Source organism: Protobothrops mucrosquamatus, unplaced genomic scaffold (genome assembly GCF_001527695.2).
Source record: "Protobothrops mucrosquamatus isolate PMUCROS unplaced genomic scaffold, P.Mucros_1.0 scaffold876, whole genome shotgun sequence".
NCBI classification, from domain to species: Eukaryota; Metazoa; Chordata; class Lepidosauria; order Squamata; family Viperidae; genus Protobothrops; species Protobothrops mucrosquamatus.
The window spans coordinates 39,942-59,519 of NW_015387130.1; the positions used below are offsets into that span (position 1 = coordinate 39,942).

Consider the following 19,578-nt stretch of genomic DNA (forward strand, 5'->3'; position numbering starts at 1 on the left):
TTGAAGACTCTTTTCTTCTTTCTCAGAAGAAAATGAAAATCCTAAATAGCTGCAGAAAAGTGAAACTTCCAGCTCCTATTAGGCAACGTTACATTTCCAGCTGTGATGTTTTTATTTAGTGCATCATCTGACTTACGGTCCGACTTCCTTGTTTGATCTTTTGTGTGTACCGCTAAGGCTCTTTTTAACAAGTGACTGCAATCTAGTTCAGATGTAAGTCCAACTGAGTTCAATCACAAAATCAGGGACTACATTGCTCTTTATTGGCACAAAAACCATAACACAGCAATGAAAAGCAATAAATACATGACATGACAAATGATTTGCTTTCTCTTTAAGTGTCATGCCATGTAAACTGCCCAAAGATTTACTAGATCCAGAATAATTTCATAGCATCGTATTTAACAAGCAACAAAATAATTGTTAGGGAATAATACACACTCACATATATCAATAGCAACAACTGTTCCAGCTTTTAATTAGGATGAATTAGGCCAATCTTTCTTTGTTTTTCCAGTTGCAAGGATAATTACCATTTTTAAAAGCTAGAAAAGAAAGCAAGGGCAATGCTTTTCAACTGCAAATCTGAACACTGAGAGAAATTATGAGATCATTTGTTCTGCTAAAGAATTCCTTGACTTCCGGAATCTCATAATGCTTGGCCTTTAAGGTGAAAGTGATTGTTATGTTCCTGGATTAAAATGTGAGATGAAAAACCAATTTTTCCCTCCATTTTCTCCCAGTATGGGTGTCTGCAGGAGATGGAGGGGCTCAAAAAAGATCAAAATGGGAGCCAGAGCCATGTGGTTGCAATGTACATTAAAAGGAGGAGGATTTGACCACCTGGTGGTGGCCACCATCTTGACTTTTTGACACAAACCCCTTCCCGAAGACTCCCTTTTCCCAGTCACCTGCTGCTGAATCAATTCTGTCATCTTTGTTGTTCACTCTCTCCTTTGCAATACAAGTTGTCCTTGATTCACAACCATTCATTTAGCAACCGTTCAAGATTACAAGAGCATTGAAAAAAGGAACTTACAACTGGTCCTCATGCTTAACAACCATCATGGCATCCCCACAGTCACATGTTCAAAATCTGAGCACTTGGCAACCAGGATGGCTTTATAACAGTTGCAATATTCCGAGGTCAGGGGATTGCCACTTTCAACCTTCCAACAGGCAGAGGAAATTGAGAAAGCTGAATTTGATTAACAGTCACATAGTTCTCTTAACAACTGCAGTGATTGCTTAACAACTCTAGCAAAAAAGGTTGTTACAATCAGCCATGACTCATTAACAACCCCTTTGGTTAGCAACAAAAATTCTGTTACGGTCCCAACTTTGTGCCAGTATGGACAGTAAGGACTACCTGTAACTGGAAGTAGAAAACCAAGTTCCCTTTACAAAATTATTACAGAATAACAGAGTTGGAAGGGACCTTGGAGGTCTTCTAGTCCAACCCCCTGCTGAAGCAGGAGACCTGATACGATTATGGATAAATGGCTGTCAAATCTCCTCTTAAACCCTCCAGTGATGGCACTCAAAACTTCTGGAGTCAGAAGCTGTTCCACTGTTTAATTGATCTCACTGTCAGGAAATTTCTCCTTAGTTCTAGGTTGAATCTCTCTTTTTAAGCTTCCACCCATTGCTTCTTGTCCTATTCCCCCCCTTCCTCCCCCCAGATGGTTATAAGTACAAGAACCAGTCACAATTTTTTTTTCAGCGCTGCTGTAACTTCAAACAGTTTCCACTATTTGACCGATTTTCCAAAGAGCCCAAGAAACATACAGTGGTGAAACCCTTCAACTTTATTTGACTGAGAAAAATCACAAAAAAAAGAAAGGAAATAATAAAGCCCAAGTGAGAAAAGAGGAAAGAAAGATACTTTTTTAACAAAAAATTTCTCCTGTGGTTCAAACCAGCCACAGCTGTGATATGAGTTTTACTGTTTTGTAACAGAGAGAAGATGAAGGGGAAAAAGCACTCATAAACCAGTAGAATAATAAGGGGGGAAAATCTTTGCTATTGTGCAAATAGGTGAATTTTGATGCTTTCACTTTGCATCTATAAATTGAATTTAATTTAGTGTTCATATGTCCAGCGAGAGAGAGAGAGAGAGAAAGGGAGAATGTGTGTGTGTGTGTGTGTGTGTGTGTGTGTGTGTGTGTGTGAGAGAGAGAGAGAGAGAGAGAGAGAGAGAGAGAGAGAGAGAGAGAGAGAGAGAGAGAGAGAGAGAGAGAGAGAGAATACAGGTAGCCCTGGTTTAACAACCAGCCATTCCGCAACTGTTTGAAGTTTTAGTGGCACTGAACAAGTGGTACTTTCCACTGGTCCTTATCCTTTTGGCCATCCCAGTATTCTTGAGGTCATGCAATTGCAATTTGGGTGCTTGGCAATTGGTTGCACTTATTAAAATTGTAGCATCCCATGCAGTGGTGGGATTCAAATATGTGAACAACCAATTCTCTGTGTGGATAGCGCTTCCAGAAGTCCATTCTGAGCCTGGGCAAAAAAAAAATTAGCTACCGGTTCTGTTGAAGTGGTGCGAACCGGCTGAATCCCACCACTGATTCCACGGTTACATGATCGCCATTTGCAACCTTCCCTGCCAGCTTCTCCCAAGCAATATGGAAGCCGGCAGGGCAGATTACATGCTGCTCCAGTAAGTCACTTACACCCTCCCCGCCCATCAGCAGCTATCCCTGGCCTTGTCGCATTTGCACCACTGCCTGCTTGCAAGCTACCTGGAACTTGTTTAACGATCCACGATTCTCACTTAACGATGGCAATGTAGAGTGCCAGGATTGCTGCCACTAAACAATGCAGTCATGCAATGTTGTGCTTTATGACTGTATCACTTAGTGTCCAGACATGTTTTTCCTCAGCTGCTGTCAGCTTCAGCTGCATGAGGAAAAAGGCCAAGCAGCTTAAACAGTGAACCCAATACGTCCAGGGAGCAGAAGTCCAGTTTCTAATTCACCCTCCTGTAGGGACGCTCACTGGTGATGTCCTGTTTATTGATTTAAGGCTTTTGTGTATACTAATATGGGCTTGATTGCACCTTCCAGTTAGTAATATGGCAGATCATTACCTAACCTCTGTGATTCACCAGCCTCCTTACAATCCAAAGGCCTTTTATCTGCTAGGATAAAGTTCTTTTTGTACACTTCAGATGTATGCCTGAAAAGAAGAATTAAAAAATGCAAATAGGTTAACAAATGAGCTTTGAACCCCCAAATAAATGACTGATTAACTCTCTCCTCCCACTTCAGAACTTCTAAGTGTTTTGGCTGAAGAATGTGTGATCATTAAGAGCTAAACGCATGCGGCCAGGGCTCTGTGTATTGCTCCAAGTGTGTGTGCATCAGGCACAGGAAACTACCGCCCAATTCTCATCTCCTTGGAGTTCTGCTTTGTTGTTTTTGTTTCTTCCACATCCCCTTCCCTTCAGAAGACTTTTCTCGTAATTGTATTTCCACTGCAGGAAGAAAAAAAATAGTTTGGGATATTTTTCTACAGAAAGAATTACAGAAAAGGACTAGGAAATTCTTTATAGAAATTGGGATTGTCACATTGTAGTCACAAGAGCTGTGTTTTTTTAACCTCAATATCCAGAGGACTCCTGTATCTTAATGCAATTTGATCCCCAATTTTTTTTTATTTATGTTAACTCCTGTCTTATCTAATGGGTTCTGAATACATCTGCACTTATTTTCCTTTTAAAATATCAAGACTGCATCAGACATCTTGCAGAAGTCCTGAAGATACTCCATTTCCCACCTAACAAACCTCCAAGTGGCCTCAGCGACTCTCTAAAAGAATGCAAATGACCAGCTGTCTGCAAGGAATATAAATCCTTCCATTGCCCACCATCCAGTCAGAGCTGAAGAAGCTTCTTGGATGAGAAGTGAAACGTCTTCAAAGAAAAACAAGAAAGTCCAGTTGCCTCCTGAAAGAGCACCTTTGGGACAACCATACCTGGATGACTGAGAATCTCCCTAGACAACCATCTTTAAAGAAACTGGCCAGTTTGATTTATGGTGGATCCTATACCAGGGGTAGGCAACCTTGGCTCTTTTATGACTCGTGGACTTCAACTCCTAGAATTCCTGAGGCAGCCATGCTGGCTCAGGAATTCTGGGAATTGAAGTCCACGAGTCATAAAAGAGCCAAGGTTGCCTATCCCTGTCCTATACAAAGACAACATTTAGCCAGAAGGACAAAGCTGCTGCAATATTTATAAGCAGCATAATAATATCTGTTATGGATCCACACTTATATTTAATTATATTTATATTTAAAATTACATAGGGGGGGTCATTGACTTTTCAAAACCAGGAACATACTGTACCTAGTGCTAATTTAGGCAATTATAATCTCTGAAGTTAATGACTTTATACCACAAATATATGCAGGTGTTTCAAACTTGAGCAACTTGGAATCTAGCCCAAGAGGTTGCTCCAGTGGGCCTGTGCCATCAGGAACGGTGCTTAAAGGCCAAGTGGAGATAGTCATCAGTGGTGGAGAAGAACAGGCAGAGTTTAGGGAAGAAAGACTCTACCAAGCTAGATAGGATTAAGACTCTGAATCAAAGGCTCTCCACTCTGCTTTAGAGGTCAAAGTATGTCAAAAGTGGCTAAGCTTGCTCTGCTATGCACGTATTGCTTCCAAGTCCTGTTCTCAAGATACTATCACTATCCCCACCTTTTTTCAGTTACACATCAACCCAGTGGGACTTCTTTCCCCAGAACTAGAAACTTGAGCCCAAGGAGGTGCTCTAGAGATTGGATCATTGAGGAGTATTTCATATTTCCAATAGCAGTTTTCCAGTACCTGTCATAGGGAAGAAGGGGCTGATTATTCTCCATAGCACCTGAGGGCAGGGCAAGAAGCAATGAGTGGAGGCTCATCAGAGGGAGGTCCAACCTGGAACTAAGGAGGAATTTCCTGACAGTGAGAATGGTTAATCAAATTGAACAGCTTGCTTGCCGGAGTCATGGGTGCTGCATTACTGGAGGCTTTCTAAAAAGATTGGGCAACCCTCCAGGATGGTATAAGGATTCCTGCCTTGGGCAGGTGGTTGGACTGGAAGACCTTGAAAGGTCCCTTCCAGCCCTATGATTCTATGATTCTATCTATCTTCAATATAGGATTTCCACATGCAACAGTATCCTGGGTTTGATTAGGTCCAGTCTGGCAGGACTTCTCTTATGTAAGCTTTGGCTTACAAAGTCTTCTATTAAAAAATATTTAAACACATTTGGCCAAACAAATGCCAAATGCTAAAGTGCCATTTGGACTCTGCACCTATTTCTTTCTCTTTTTTTAGTTAGAAATTTGTTGTGTTTCAGATTAACAAAAAATTAAGCATTAACTGAATTCTAGAATACCAAAAACAGAAAAATATTAAAGAATAACATTCCAGAATTACAAATTAATGGCGCTATATTTTAAATTGGGGGCTGCAACGGAATGATCCCAGCATTTTGTACTCATTGTCTCACAGAGGTACTTGGCTCAAGGTGTTAGATATCAGTCGGATATGAAGAATGACTGCATTTACATCGGCCTTGCCACTCATTGAACACTTGTTTTCATGTAATGTGGTAATGTTATACTAGACAGGCACAAGGGCTTGCTACTTCCCATTGCAACAGAATAAGCCACTGGAAGTTGATTGGCATCTGTGGAACATGTCGGGAATACAAATTGTTGCTTTCCTCTTCGGTTTCAGTGGGATAGGGGCAATTATTGCAGCCACGGCCTCAAATGAATGGAAAGTCACCAGCCGAGCATCTTCAGTGATAACAGCAACTTGGGTCTTCCAAGGTCTCTGGATGAACTGCGCAGGAAACGCGATGGGCGCTTTCCACTGTAGGCCTCATCTGACTATCTTCAAAATAGAGGGTAAGTTACCAAGCAGTGCCGCAACAAGTGAGGGGCTCATGAATACATGGAGCATGATCTCTAGGAACCAATATAGTTTTACAGGTGCCCTGATATTTGTAGGTTTGGAACAGGAGAGAGTTCTGCAGAGAACAGAAGCCGAATTCCAGACTGTTTATTACTATTATTACTATATATTACTATACAGTTTATTACTATTATTACTATACTGTTTATTACTATTATTACTCATATATATATATATATATATATATCCAAATTTCTTTTTCTGACAAAGAGTTAAAGAATTAAATTGGGAGACTCTTTGTCAGAAAAAGAAATTTGGATTTAAATGGTTCGCAGTTGCGACTTGAGCCTGCTTAACGCCCCTAGTTGGGAGGCTGCAAGGCAAAAGATATTGTAAAAAGTAGAACTGCAGTATAGCAGTTAAAATGTCAAGGTGTAATCAATCAGACCGGTCTGTCTGAAAAACATCCTATACATACATACATACATACATACATACATACATACATACATACATACATACATACATACATACACATACACTATTAAATCTTTTGTTCCCATAATCTTTAACTGGACAAAACAATGCATCATAGGGCAACAATTTTTGAACCAAAGTATTTCAAATGGGCTAATTTACAGAATGCATTAAAAATCCAGGCCCCATAACTCTGTGGAATTGAAATTATGGCAAATGTTATAAATCATTTAATGATATAAAATTATCATTAAACATTTTATGAATAATACAAAAGATCATAAAAACATTTTCAGTAGTCAACTTCTGATGTTTGACTGTGTTATTTAGTTGAACAAAGGCTAATTTCAAGGCAGATACATCTCTAATAACTCCCAGAGTTTTTAGGAACTTTTCAAGTACTTTAGAAGCTCTGCCATTATTGAAGGCATTGAGGAATCTGGTAAAGAAATACCTCTGAATTGATGACCCAAAGGATCACCTGGTGTCTAGTAACTTTTATAATTTCCTCCATAAAGGAGAAGCACATTCAATCTCTTGACCTCTTACATTACAAGTGTGCATTTTCTGTTTTACTGCTCAGGATTCAAATGTAAACATACTCAGTTCCATGTATCCTATTATATTTGCATAGGTTCACAAATGCATATTAAGATATGTAATATATATTAAGATATATTTAGGATTTAGATCTATAAGGGAAATGAAAATTAACGAATAGGAATTAGCTTCAAACTATTGTTTAGCCCAAATAATATAGATGATGGACTTGAGACAATAAAGGACACTCTATCAGCAAGTGATGATGTATTAGGATGAGAAATAGAAAATGTTTATGAAATAAGATAAGAATATATTTAAGTAAGTAATATGTATATTCTAGATATGATGATTTTTATGCAGTAAAATAAAGGAAATTTGGATTACCCAAAATTTAAAAACTATGGATATTAAAGGTTAAATTGGAATATTCTAATAAAAAAATAAAAATTAGGTAAAACTTAAAAACAGGATATGGATATGTATTAGCAAAAAATATATTGATAAAGGTTTTAATTAACTTTGTTATAATTAAAAATCTATTAGCTTAAATGTGATATAACAAATGTTAAGGGAAATAGAGAAGGAATTTCTGATGATGTAACCTGAAATATGTACTAAAGATTTTGTTATTGAACCACTGATTACCCAGTCACCACGCTGCTTTCCGAATACTCCATGTAAAATTTGAAAACCAATAAAATTTGTTTAAAAAAACAACAAGTGCATATTAAGATGGATTAATGTTGAGGCAGTTGGTAATGGCAGCTAAAAAGCCCCAACAAAAATACAGGTAGCTGTAGTAGAAGCAGACTGCAGTTTAAAAGGAAAAAATTACGTTCTTCCAAAGTGCTCATTTTGGAAAAAGATTCCAGAATGCACATGCATAATTTCATATAGTTTCACTCAAGGCTCTAGATTCGCTCCACCAATCATTGCAAGATGGTTTTCTTTGAGAAAATGTTAGCACATTAAGACAATAGATTAGCACCGAGATTACATTAGGACAGGTGCCTTCTTGGGCTTTCATCAGAATGAGACCAAGAAAAAAAAAAGAATGGAAACTCATTGCTTGAAGCACTTGGACCCATTCATTGCATTAAAAATGTCTTAGAGGACACAACTTGTCTGTTCTGTATTTATCATATTGCCATACTACTGATCAGAGTTGTCATTTTATGAATCAAATAATCCTGTGGCACCTTAAAATTTGGCATAATTGTAGAACATACTTTTGTAGATAAGAACTGACTTTGTCAAGTACATGTACTGGGTCAGAAGTGCTATAAGAAAAAGAAGATAAAGCAGGTGATCTTTTGGTTCAGATGGGGATGAAATAGAAGATGTAGATCAACTTTCCTTTCTCAAATCAAGAATGTTGTTGTAGTGGAGTTGTTGTAGTGGAGAAAATACAGGTAGTCCTCGATTACAACCACAATTGAATCCAAAATTTCTGTTGCTAAGTGAGACATTTGTTAAGTGTGTCTTGCCCCATTTTACAACCTTTCTTGCAACAGTTGTTAAGTGAATCACTGTTAAGTTAGTAACATGGTTGTTAAGTGAATCTGGCTTTCCCATTGACTTTGCGTCTCAGAAAGTTACAAGTGCACTTGGTTTTATCTTCGTTGAAAAATTAAGCTGTATGCCGTTTTCTGTAAAACTAGTTATGGGCAAGCTATATCAGATACTTTCTGATTCTGAAATAATATGGGAAAACAGCAGCAAAAATGATTGGCAATACACAAGGCTCATAATCGCAGGCATTGTTTCTGATTTTCCAATATAGTAACAGTTTCCACCATAAAGGAAAGAAAACTTGCTCAGCAAATTTTGGAGAAAGGAAAGGTTACAAGTTTCGTGAATAAACAAGAGATTAATTTCTCCTCAGTTGAAGAACCAGTTAGCCCCTTGACCCATTGGAGTTTCAGAGAGGGCTCTTATTTGAACGCAATAATTTATGTCTTCTTCTGAATTGGACTAGAGTGTTTTCCTTCTAGAAGTTAGAATAACATAGTTGGAAGGCGTCTTGGAGGTCTTCTAGTCCAAGCATTGCATAAAGATGGGGAATAATATGTGAGGACAGAATGTTTATTGGAATAAACTAAATTGGTTCTATGTAATAACATGCTTGGATGGGAGAGTGGGTCTATTAGGAGGGAAATAAGCTGAAGCTGTGGGAATGGGTTACTTGGGGAAAGTGTGTAGTAAAACAAAAGGATAGGATTGAAATTGAATAGATATTGGATTCAATATGGATTAAATATAGAATTGAGTGGCCAGTGAAGAAATATGCACTGAGGTGGTTTGGTCACACAGAAGTGAATGAGGTCACACAAATGAATGAGGATAGAATCACAAAATAAATATATGAAGAAATGAATGGATTGAGAGGGAGAAAAAAACCAAGACATTCATTTTGGAGGGAGTTTATGTGATCTTCATAATGAAAGCAATGAATGAGGTAGATGAGAGAATTTTGTCCAAGGCACAGAAAGGAACAGAGAAGTAGACCATAGAATTATACATATCGAGAATCATGTAGTGTAAAAAATCTTAGTTACATTTCCTTTTATTCTGTACTAGACTTAATTTCTTTTATTTACTTCTTCCCTATGTTTCGTCAATGATCTTATATAAAAAAGGAATAATGCAATACTTAAATTTCTGTGAGTTATCTAAGCTTAAATGTGCCATTACAAGTTAGTATGAGTCTATTAGTATACGTATCAAAAGGTGAACCAAGCAATTTTATAGCTGATCCCGTTTTATAGAATGTCCAATCCAATGAATGTTGGATATGTTAGAAGGACTGTTTCTCTCCTGGAGGGCCTTCCCATAAAGCTCCTTTTACAGGCAAAGACCTCCTGACATACTCTATTTCGATGTCAATGCCCCCATTCTCCACTGTAGAATACAGATTAACCAAGCATAACCAGAATGGACCTTGGAGGTCTTCTAGTTCAATCCACTGCTCAAGCAGGAGACCCTATGTGGGTTCATTAAAGAGAGATCCATCCTAGAACTAAGAAGACTGTGAGTTCTATTCCTGTTTAAGGCATGAAAGTTGGTTGGGGGGGGGGGGTTGGACAAGTCATTGGTCTCAGCCCAACCCACCTCATAGAGTTGTGAGAAAATAGGAGGATGGAGTATTAGGTTAGTTAGTTAGTTAATTATACAGTGTGTATGTATGTATGTATGTATGTATATAGATATATACATACAATATAGATAGATGATAGATAGATAGATAGATAGATGATAGATAGATGATAGTTAGATATAGATATATACATACAGTATATATATATATATATACACACACATACACATATAGTATATATACATATGCATGTATGTATGTAATAATTGCATATGCACAATAAAATATGTAGTACATTTGGGTGTTACAGAAGACTACAGAGAATTTTTAACAGTTTAGAAATGGCACAATTCACAGATGGTTTATCTTTCATTAATATGTATCCATGTTGCCTTACATTCAATAGTTTTATAGAAATTAAAAGGAAATAGGTCAATATCAGCAAGTATGTTTTTAAATGGCCTACGTTTTAGCCAGAGTAGAATAAAATAATATTATTTTATTCAGATGGATAAGAGATGATCTGGACTGGATTGCATATTCAGGACATACTTTCATGAGATATGTGTTGTGTAAGAATGAGGGTGTATAGTAGTGTACTCACTACTAGAAGTGCAGGTGAGAACGTGGAACTCCCACATGGTTTTCTGTTGTCCAGCCTGGCCAGAATCTTGTAGCATTCTATGGACAGCTATTTTGTGCAGCTTTTATCTTAAGATGTAATATCTGATTAACTATATTAACACACGGGGTGGTGTCTTTATAGACTCCAAAAATCAGGGACAGTGGACTTTGTCTACTGTTTTTCAAGTGACAATGATAAACAAACTGTTCCTGGAATTGTGTGTCATTTTGAAATGGCCCATTTGTTCAGAAAGGTTCCAAAGGAAATGAGAACTCAAGACTTTAATATTTCATTTTGCAAATGGAGGCAATCCAAAACACATACCTTTCAGGCTTTATAAATATATATATAAATAACTGGAATAATTGTTTTGTTCCTGAAAACATTTTTTTAAAAAAAAAAAAACCTAAAATGGGCCCATTTAGAGAGATTGGAGATTTTAAAGGATATCATGGGTGTTATAATCCTTTCCAGTTTTGTTCCTTCAAAACTGAAAAGAAAAAAAGTTCAGAACTTTTAATTCCCACCTCTCTATTTACATTGTTGCTATAATGCTCTGTGTAGGAAAGACCTTTGCCCAATTTGGATCTTACTGAGAGTCTCAGTATTAATGCTATTGTTGAAGGAAAAGTCTTCATCATGGTTCAGTCCAAGCCGGGAATAAACAACATGGTGACTGCTTTAGAAAGAAGGTTGCAGTTTATTGAAGAGGACAGCCAGACAGAAAGATGGATCTGGAAGAAAAGAGAGTGAGCACATGTAGGGAGTGGGTTTTTATACCCTCTGGAGCCTTTTGTTTGGAGTTGTTCCTGTGGCGTGAACTTTGACCTGAGTCTGAGTGTGCCTTTCTGGTATTCTGATGGTGTTGGGTTAATCCTGTTATGTCTCAAAGGTCATATCCTGCTTCCCTGGGACTGTGGCTGATGACTCTTAGATTTTTGGTGTGAGGGATTGTTGATTCTAGGGATCTTTCTTCCTAATCCCAGTTTCCTGACTCCAGTCTTTCTGACAAGATTATCACATCTGCATTTCTGCAGACTTGGTTTCTGTTTGGGACAGAGAGACTTGGAGTTGGTTTCTGCCTTTAAAATCCCTTAGGGAAATATATTCTGCCTTTTAAATATTTCCAAGAATATTTCTTTATCTGGGGTGGGACTGACTTCCCACAATATCTTCTCAAGTAAATGCTTCTAAGCAATGTATGGTATTATCAACCATGCTGGCTCACTGAAGCATTTGATAGTAGCTGAATGCCCTCACACACACACACACACACACATACACACACACCAAGCAACTCTAAACATGGGCAATGGGTTTGGAGAAAAACGTTTAAGTTAATCCCATTCTTTATCACGTACAGTATTTAAGACAATGCCTGATTTAGGGGACATTAACTCAGATTTTATTGTGGCCATATAGTTACAGTATCTAAAACTGCTTGCTTATGTCTGATTCTCTTCAAATCCACTGCACTTGATGATGATAAGAACACATTCTTCTCTATTCCTAAACATTGGACCGGGGTGAAAATTTCCCTTGTAGTGTAGGACAATGTTTCTCAACCTTTGCAACTTCAAGATGTATGGACTTCAACTTCCAGAATTTCCCAGCCACCCTGGCTAGTTCAGGAATTCTGGAAGTAGATGTCCACAACTCTTAAAGTTGCCAAGGTTGAGAAACATAGGTGTAGGAGAAATTCTCACCATATAGTCTGTTTCTAAGCAACCGTCTCTATGGGTTGAAGTTGAACCTGCACGACATTGCTGAATCTCATATTGTAACATGTCTTTTTCCTTTCCTTTCCAGCTTCTCTCACATAATCAAGTTCAGTCTTGTTCTGCACAATTTGTCCCAAACTAAGCAATAGGATTAGATGGCTCATTAAGGAATTAATTCCAGCAAATACATGCCGAACCTGACTTAAAAAACAAAGAAACGGAAACTTCATTTCAGATGGGCTAGGAGGTATTAATTAAGTGGCCATGCTGAAACCAGAGGCACTGGCACAAAACTGAAATTAATCTTATTCTAGTGTTTTTGCCTCTGGGTACTGAGAACTAGCATCCATAAAATTATTTTAGTGACAGGGAGATTTTTCTGTCTAAAATGCTTCTTCATTGCCTGCTTTAAAATTAGGATTTGAAAGTGTGATTAGAAATATTATAATACATTAGGTGAAGCCATCTCAAAGATTTTAAATCTTGAGAGCTACACTAGTTAAATTATGTAACATTCAGTGACTCTTGCTTTTCCAAAAGCATACATATTTGGTATTAGTCATGGTGATGTCTAATGGATCATTAAGTTCCTTCCTCATACAATAAAAGGCATTTACAATATTTCTGAGTCAGCTATAGCTGTCGGATTCTCTTACTGAAATTACACTTTTTCTACAAATCAGGTTTCCCCTAGCCAAAAGTCTTCCTTTCCCATGTCTACTCATCAAGTGCTTCTGTTTAGTTTTTGGTTCACTTCAGCAGCTGGTCAGGACTTTTCTAGTATTGAGCAATGATTGGGAGTAATTTAAGAACAAAGTTATTAATTAGATAATTATTAAGGATCATTTCCTTTGGTATAGCTATTTTTAAAAAGCCATTAAATATAATGAGCCTATTTGTTGTAATCCCCTTTATTATTTTTAGAAATAACTCAAGGTAGCGAATATATCCAATACACCTTCCTTCTCCTATTTTCTCCACAGTAACAATCCTGTGAGGTAGGTTGAGCTGAGAGTGAGTGACTGGCCCAAAGTCATCCAGCTGGCTTTCATGCCTAGAAATAATAATAATAATAATAATAATAATAATAATAATAATAATAATAATAATAATAATAATAATAATAATAAAGTTGAAAGGGACCTTGGAGGTCATCGAGTCCAACCCACTGCTCAGGCAGGAACCCTACACCATTTCAGACAATCCGGTCTCCCGCTTTCTAGTCTGGCGCTTTAACCACTAGACCAGTGTTTCTCAACCTTGACCATTTTAAGGCATGTGGACTTCAACTCCCAGAATTCCACAGCCAGCAATGCTGGCTGTGGAATTCTGGGAGTTGAAGTCCACATGCCTTAAAATGGTCAAGGTTGAGAAACACTGCACTAGACCAAACTGGCTCTTGATGTTATGATTTTGTGGATTCTGCCAACTTACTCTCAATAAAATCCATGATAATTTCTCTGATATTCTAGAAGACTCCAATAGCGCTCTGGTCTTAAAAAGAAAAGTTCCATACATGTCTTTAGGGGTGAAAATACATTATTATTATTTTTAAAAACCATGTCTTTTAATAATGTTTCCAGGATTTGTTGGCCTTCTAATCTTGAGAACTTCTTAAATCACCGGATCATAGACGCTGTTATATTTTAAAGTATATTGTGCAGAATGTTTATAATTTCAGCTTATTTTGATTACTGTAAACTGGGATGTGAATGGGGGAAAAAAACCCTCAGGATTTGGAATTTAAAAATCCTTTTATGTCAAACAATAAGAGATTTAATTAATTCACGTATCTTATTGTTTAATCAGTAAACTTGAAAGTACAGTTACATTCCAGCTTAAGAGAAACAGAATATTTCTCTTCTTAATAAACCAAGTTGCTAACTAACTAGAAAAAATGAAGAGTTGGGAAGGCTTTCTATTACCTCTAGATAAACATTATTATCTTTAGAAGGAAGACAATAAAGAGCCAACCCTATTACTAAGCCAAAGGTTTGTAGGCCAGTATCCCACGTATATCTGTGATGCCCAGTTAGTGAGTTTGGGATGCTTGTTTGCACACGGCCATGCTTCATTCCTGCCAGAATATTTAGATTAAGGAATGATTTTCCAGAATGTTATTTCTGCCTTGATGTTCTTTGCTTTTAAAACTGTTTCCACTTTCACCCTCCTTTTCCCTAGTTTAATTAAGCATTGCAGTATTTTGACATGAACAAGTTAATGTAAACTGTACCAGAAAATGTTCTTCATACCAGTTTGTGGGCCAAGCATTGCTTGTCCTTTTTTAGCTATTGTTTAAGTAATACAAAGTGTGAAGAGTTTTCTATGCCTTTTTTTCTTTCTTTGTCAGGCTTATCTCTACATCGGATTCCATGACAGTTTTCACGGTACAACCACAGATCTACAGTTAGCTTAATTCCATGTCAACTACTACCTGTATTAAGTGAAGATTACTGTTAATCTTTGCTTTATAGTATACATGAATTATTATTCAGCCTCTGTATTTCAAATCTAACCAGATATTTCACATAGGATGGCCACAATAATGCAATTTCCCCTTTTTTCATGTGATGCTATTAAAAAAAAGCAGCAAGGGTTGGTTGTGTAGCTGTGGCTGCTGAGTTGACCTAACAAAAGTTACTCCAGTTAAATACTCAATTTCTAAAGATCTAAGACTGTCTGGGAATTTACAGACAGACACTGCTGAATAGGAAGAATGAGCTGTGGTGGTGTAGTGGTTAGAATACAATATTGCAGGCTACTTCTGTGGACTGCCAGCTGCCAGCAGTTCAAGTCTCACCAGCTCAAGGTTGACTCGGCCTTCCTTCCTTCCTTCCAAGGTCAGTAAAATGAGGACCCAGATTGTTGGGGGCCATATGCTGACTCTGTAAACCACTTAGAGAGGGTTGTAAAGCACTGTGAAGCGGTATATAACTCTAAGTGCTATTGCTATTGCTATTGCTATTGATACTAGCCCAGTCCAATGCTTGCAGCAGAGGTAACATTAAAGGCAATCTACTTTGAATTAACTAATATTGAATAATTGAGGTAAATAATCAGACTCAACAGAAAAAATATTCTTCATGAAGATATAGGTGAATTGCAGAATTCATATCAACTGATAGCACTTATAGAACGGGGCAGCAACTGGGATGGATTTTCAACAGAGACCTGATAAGTTCACAGAATTTCTCAGCAGTTCCTAATTCTTACAGCTGTTTTAAAAGCAGCAAGTCTGGAATCACTGGGCGCTTTCCAAATGCATCCAGTTGGACATGGGGGTTTTAAAGTAATTTTAAACTAATTAGACCAATCATTAATATTTGTTTTTAATTATGTTTTTAATCTGTAGTTTTTTGGGATTAGCATTTTTATCTGGTTGTTAGCCGCCCTGAGTCCGCAAGGAGAAGGGCGGGATATAAATTAAATTAATAAATAAATAAATAAATGGGATTCAGAAAACAGGACTACATGGACCAGCAGGATATTTCAGCTAGTTTTCTTCCCCCAGTAATCAACCTTTAAAATGGGAGAGCTGTCTTAGAATTGCTGAGAATACCATGATACCACAAATACCGTGAAGCAACTGTCCAATCTCATCGTCAGTTCAGAGCTAACATTCCTGTCAGATGAACAAAACATTTCATCTGGGTTCTCACACTGCTCTGTGCCAGATTACAAACAATATATTGAAAGATATAAACCATGGTGTACAAATTGCAATGGCTGTAGCCTGGCTAATTATACACCCCCAAGTAGATTAATCTTTAGTGTAATGAGCCCAGTGGATTAGTGCATTTTCACCATAAGGGAGAATAGGATTTTCCCTCTTCTGGACCAAAACAGGTGTTGGATCATACCCTGAGATGGGTTAAACTACAACTCCTGTAATTTTCCAGCAAGGAGAACATTGACTAGAAATTCTGGGCGTGTATTTCCACAAAATTGAAGAGGATTCAGTGAGCCAGGCTAATAACATAATATAAAATAGAATAGCAAAAAATGTGTTGTCTATCTCTCTATCTACACATACCTGCCCTAAACATGAGATGGTACTATAAATCCATCCTTATGGTGCTCTTGCTGGCAGGAGTGCATTATTCTCAAAGAAAAAGTACCTAGTTTCTTCCTTTCTTCCTTATTTAATTTAGACACCAAACGAGTCTAGGCAACTTCCATTAAAACAGAACAATAGAACTGAGGAACAAACAGCCAGGTGTGTCTGGGAATCATCTGACATAACAATGGGCTCAGTACCTACCATAACCCCAGGTATGGGAGCACAGCCAGTCTTCAGGACTTCTGGAATATCATCAGAGTAGGGGCTTATGTGGATCTCTGGAAGGATACTGTTCCACGAGGCAGGTGCCATGACAATGAAGGTGTGATCCCAATAAATGACACTGCATAATTGATGTGACCCAGAGTGCATCTGTTCTTCCTAATATCACTGGCAGATATCGAGAAGACAGACAGTTCTTCTGATAGTCTATTCAATGAAGGGTTTTACAGGCAGTAACAGCACCTTGAACTGCACCCAGAAATAAACTGGCAACCAATACAGAGGTACAAGGGTGTATGGCCCATTACTATCCATGACGCAACATCTTCCAGATGGGTCCAGATGTCTTCAATGACGTGTTTCGTATGTATTTAGGCCAAACCATAAAACTTTCTTCAAAGATTTCTTCAAAAAGATCTTTCCTCGTTACTATCCTTTAGATTCCAGACAAAGCCCCATCCTATTTCTTTAGTCTTATTTTAATTAAATTATTTTTGTGGTTTCCTTTAATTTAGTAAAATATTTCATTATGAGTTTTGACCTTTTTAATATGTGGGTCTATAAGCAAGTAACTTATAGGCTTAATGTTTTATTGGTACAATGTGCTTTTATTATTTATATTTTAATTAATGTTTGTTAAGCCACTTTAGAAAAATCATGCAGAACTTTTCAACAAATTAATAGACCGAGAAAATAAATGAGCAGAAAATGAAGTTTTCTTATGTGATTATTAAGTACTGAATACTACAAGTGTGACTGTTAATTGCATCCCTTGAACCAAGTTACCAGAATAAAATAATGAAAAATAGGAGAAAGGAGTGAATAGCCAAAATGCAGGATCTTTTTTTAATATGCAGGAATCTAGTCAGAAGCATATTCTTTGGATTTAGTGCCCTCTAGTGGTTTGATTGGAAATGTATTTCTAGACTTTATAATTTAAGATTTCACACAGGGACCACATAGAATGAAATGGACATTTGTTAAAACCTACAATAAGAGTAGTGAGATAATCTTATTCATTAAAATACAGTAGTCCTTACTTATGACCACAATTGAGCCCAAAATTTCTGTTGCTAAGTGAAACAGTTGTTAAGTGAATTTTGCCACAGTTTACGGCCTTTCTTGCCACAGTTGTAAGGTGAATCACTGAAGTTGTTAAGTTAGGAACACAATTGCTAAGTGAATCTGGCTTCCCCATTGACTTTGCTTGTCAAAGAGTCGCAAAAGGTGATTAATGACCCCATGCAACCGTCATAAATATGAGTCAGTTGTGAAGCACCTGAATTTTGATCACATGACGATGGGGAGGCTATAAAGGTTGTGTGAAAAACGGTCATAGGACACTTTTTCCAGTGCTATTGTAATTTCAAATGGTCACTAAATGAAATGTTGTAAGTTGAGAACTACCTGTACATCCAGAACAATTTGCTGAGTTCACTTATCTATTGTTGTAGCTGCTTATGGTATCTGTAGGTCATTCTTCTATTTTTTGGAAAGCACTTACCAGAAATTATTACAGTTCTTTCTAAATTACAGTTACTATTTGCATATATCCATATCATCATATGAAAATTTATGCTGCCTGCAATGTGTTTCACCATGTTCTCGGTTCTTAAAAAAACCTTCTTCCCACCATGCTTTCCTACAGTGAATCATCTCAGCCTTCTCCAAATGTCTTTTTTTCTTTTCTGACATTCCTTGGCTCCTGAGCAGGCTGGATCTTAATGCTTTTGTGGAAAGGTGATCTCCATTTTCAAAACTTGGGATGATGGTGATGATGATGGTGGTGGTGCTGGTGGTGGTGGATGGATGGAATGATGGATGGAATGGATGGAAACTAATCAAGGAGAGAAGCAACCTAGATAAGGAGAAATTTCCTGACAGTTAGAACAATTAATTAGTGGAATAACTTGCTTCCAGAAATTGCAGATGCTCCAACACTGGAAGTTTTTAAGAAGAGACTGGACAACCATTTGTCTGAAATGGTATAGGATTTCCTGCCTGAACAGGTTGGACTAGAAGACCTCCAAGGTCCCTTCCAACTCTGTTATTCTGTTATGATTATGATACTTCAGTATGTTTGATGGCCAGTTTGTCTCATTCTTGTTCTTCTGCATTTTTGATGTGCCCCTTGATAACCTTTTTCAGTGCTAACATGCTATTTTGTCGCACCCTACCAGGAATCGTTCATTTTTCCTGCTGTGTGTGTGTTATTCATCTGCACCAGTATTTTCTCCATTCACTCCAAATAAAATAGAATGAAGATCTCTGAGCACTCCCAGCTTTTAATATCCCAATGCCTCTCCTTCCGCCATTTCACAGAAACATCCCTTGTTAAAATCCCCAGAAATCTCTTTCATAACATATCATGTCTCTTTGCTTGATTCTTCTTATTTTGACATCTTTAGTTGTTTTTATTACAGTGGATCATCTTCATGCCTCAATGAATGTCTTTAGCAGGTATTTGTCCTACATGCCATTTGAACATTCTGTAATTTCACTGGAAGAACTCTCTGTTTTCACTTGCATTCCCTCTACTTGGTTCCCTGCTGTTTCTGACTTCAGAATGTCTGTCATCCCATACCCCACCTATCTCATGGCTTTTCAGGATAACAACCTTAGGTTTTATTTCGTTAACTTCTAAACCTAGCTCTCCATATCCTCAAGAGAAGTTCCACTTCAGAAAAACAATAAAACTGTAAAAAAAAAAATCAATGGTATGCTAGTATAGCTTGCAAAGTTCAGTTCAGCAATAACCAATAAAACATTTGAGCAATCTCTAAAAGTCTTACACTGGTGTTAGAAAGTATGAAATTATTATTTTTTTCCTGAATTTTTCTGCAGGAACTCGGCTCTTTCCTCTTCATTCTTCTCTGCCCAGTCAACCCATCCTGTTTCTTCACCTTAGGAAGAAAAAAA

At 37.4% G+C, this 19,578-nt stretch overlaps 1 protein-coding gene across 2 annotated transcripts in view; it reads left to right on the top strand.

Moving 5' to 3' along the window:
- Nucleotides 1-5,693: 5,693 nt before the first annotated feature.
- Nucleotides 5,694-19,578, top strand: part of CLDN10 (claudin 10) — a 50,779-nt gene continuing 36,894 nt past the window's right edge. Inside the window, exon 1 of one of the 2 annotated variants that reach the window (XM_015819234.1) lies at nucleotides 5,694-5,907. In XM_015819234.1, coding sequence (XP_015674720.1) covers nucleotides 5,694-5,907 — 214 coding nt within the window. The remainder of the gene's footprint in view (nucleotides 5,908-19,578) is intronic. The other variant, XM_015819235.1, reaches the window with a different exon arrangement.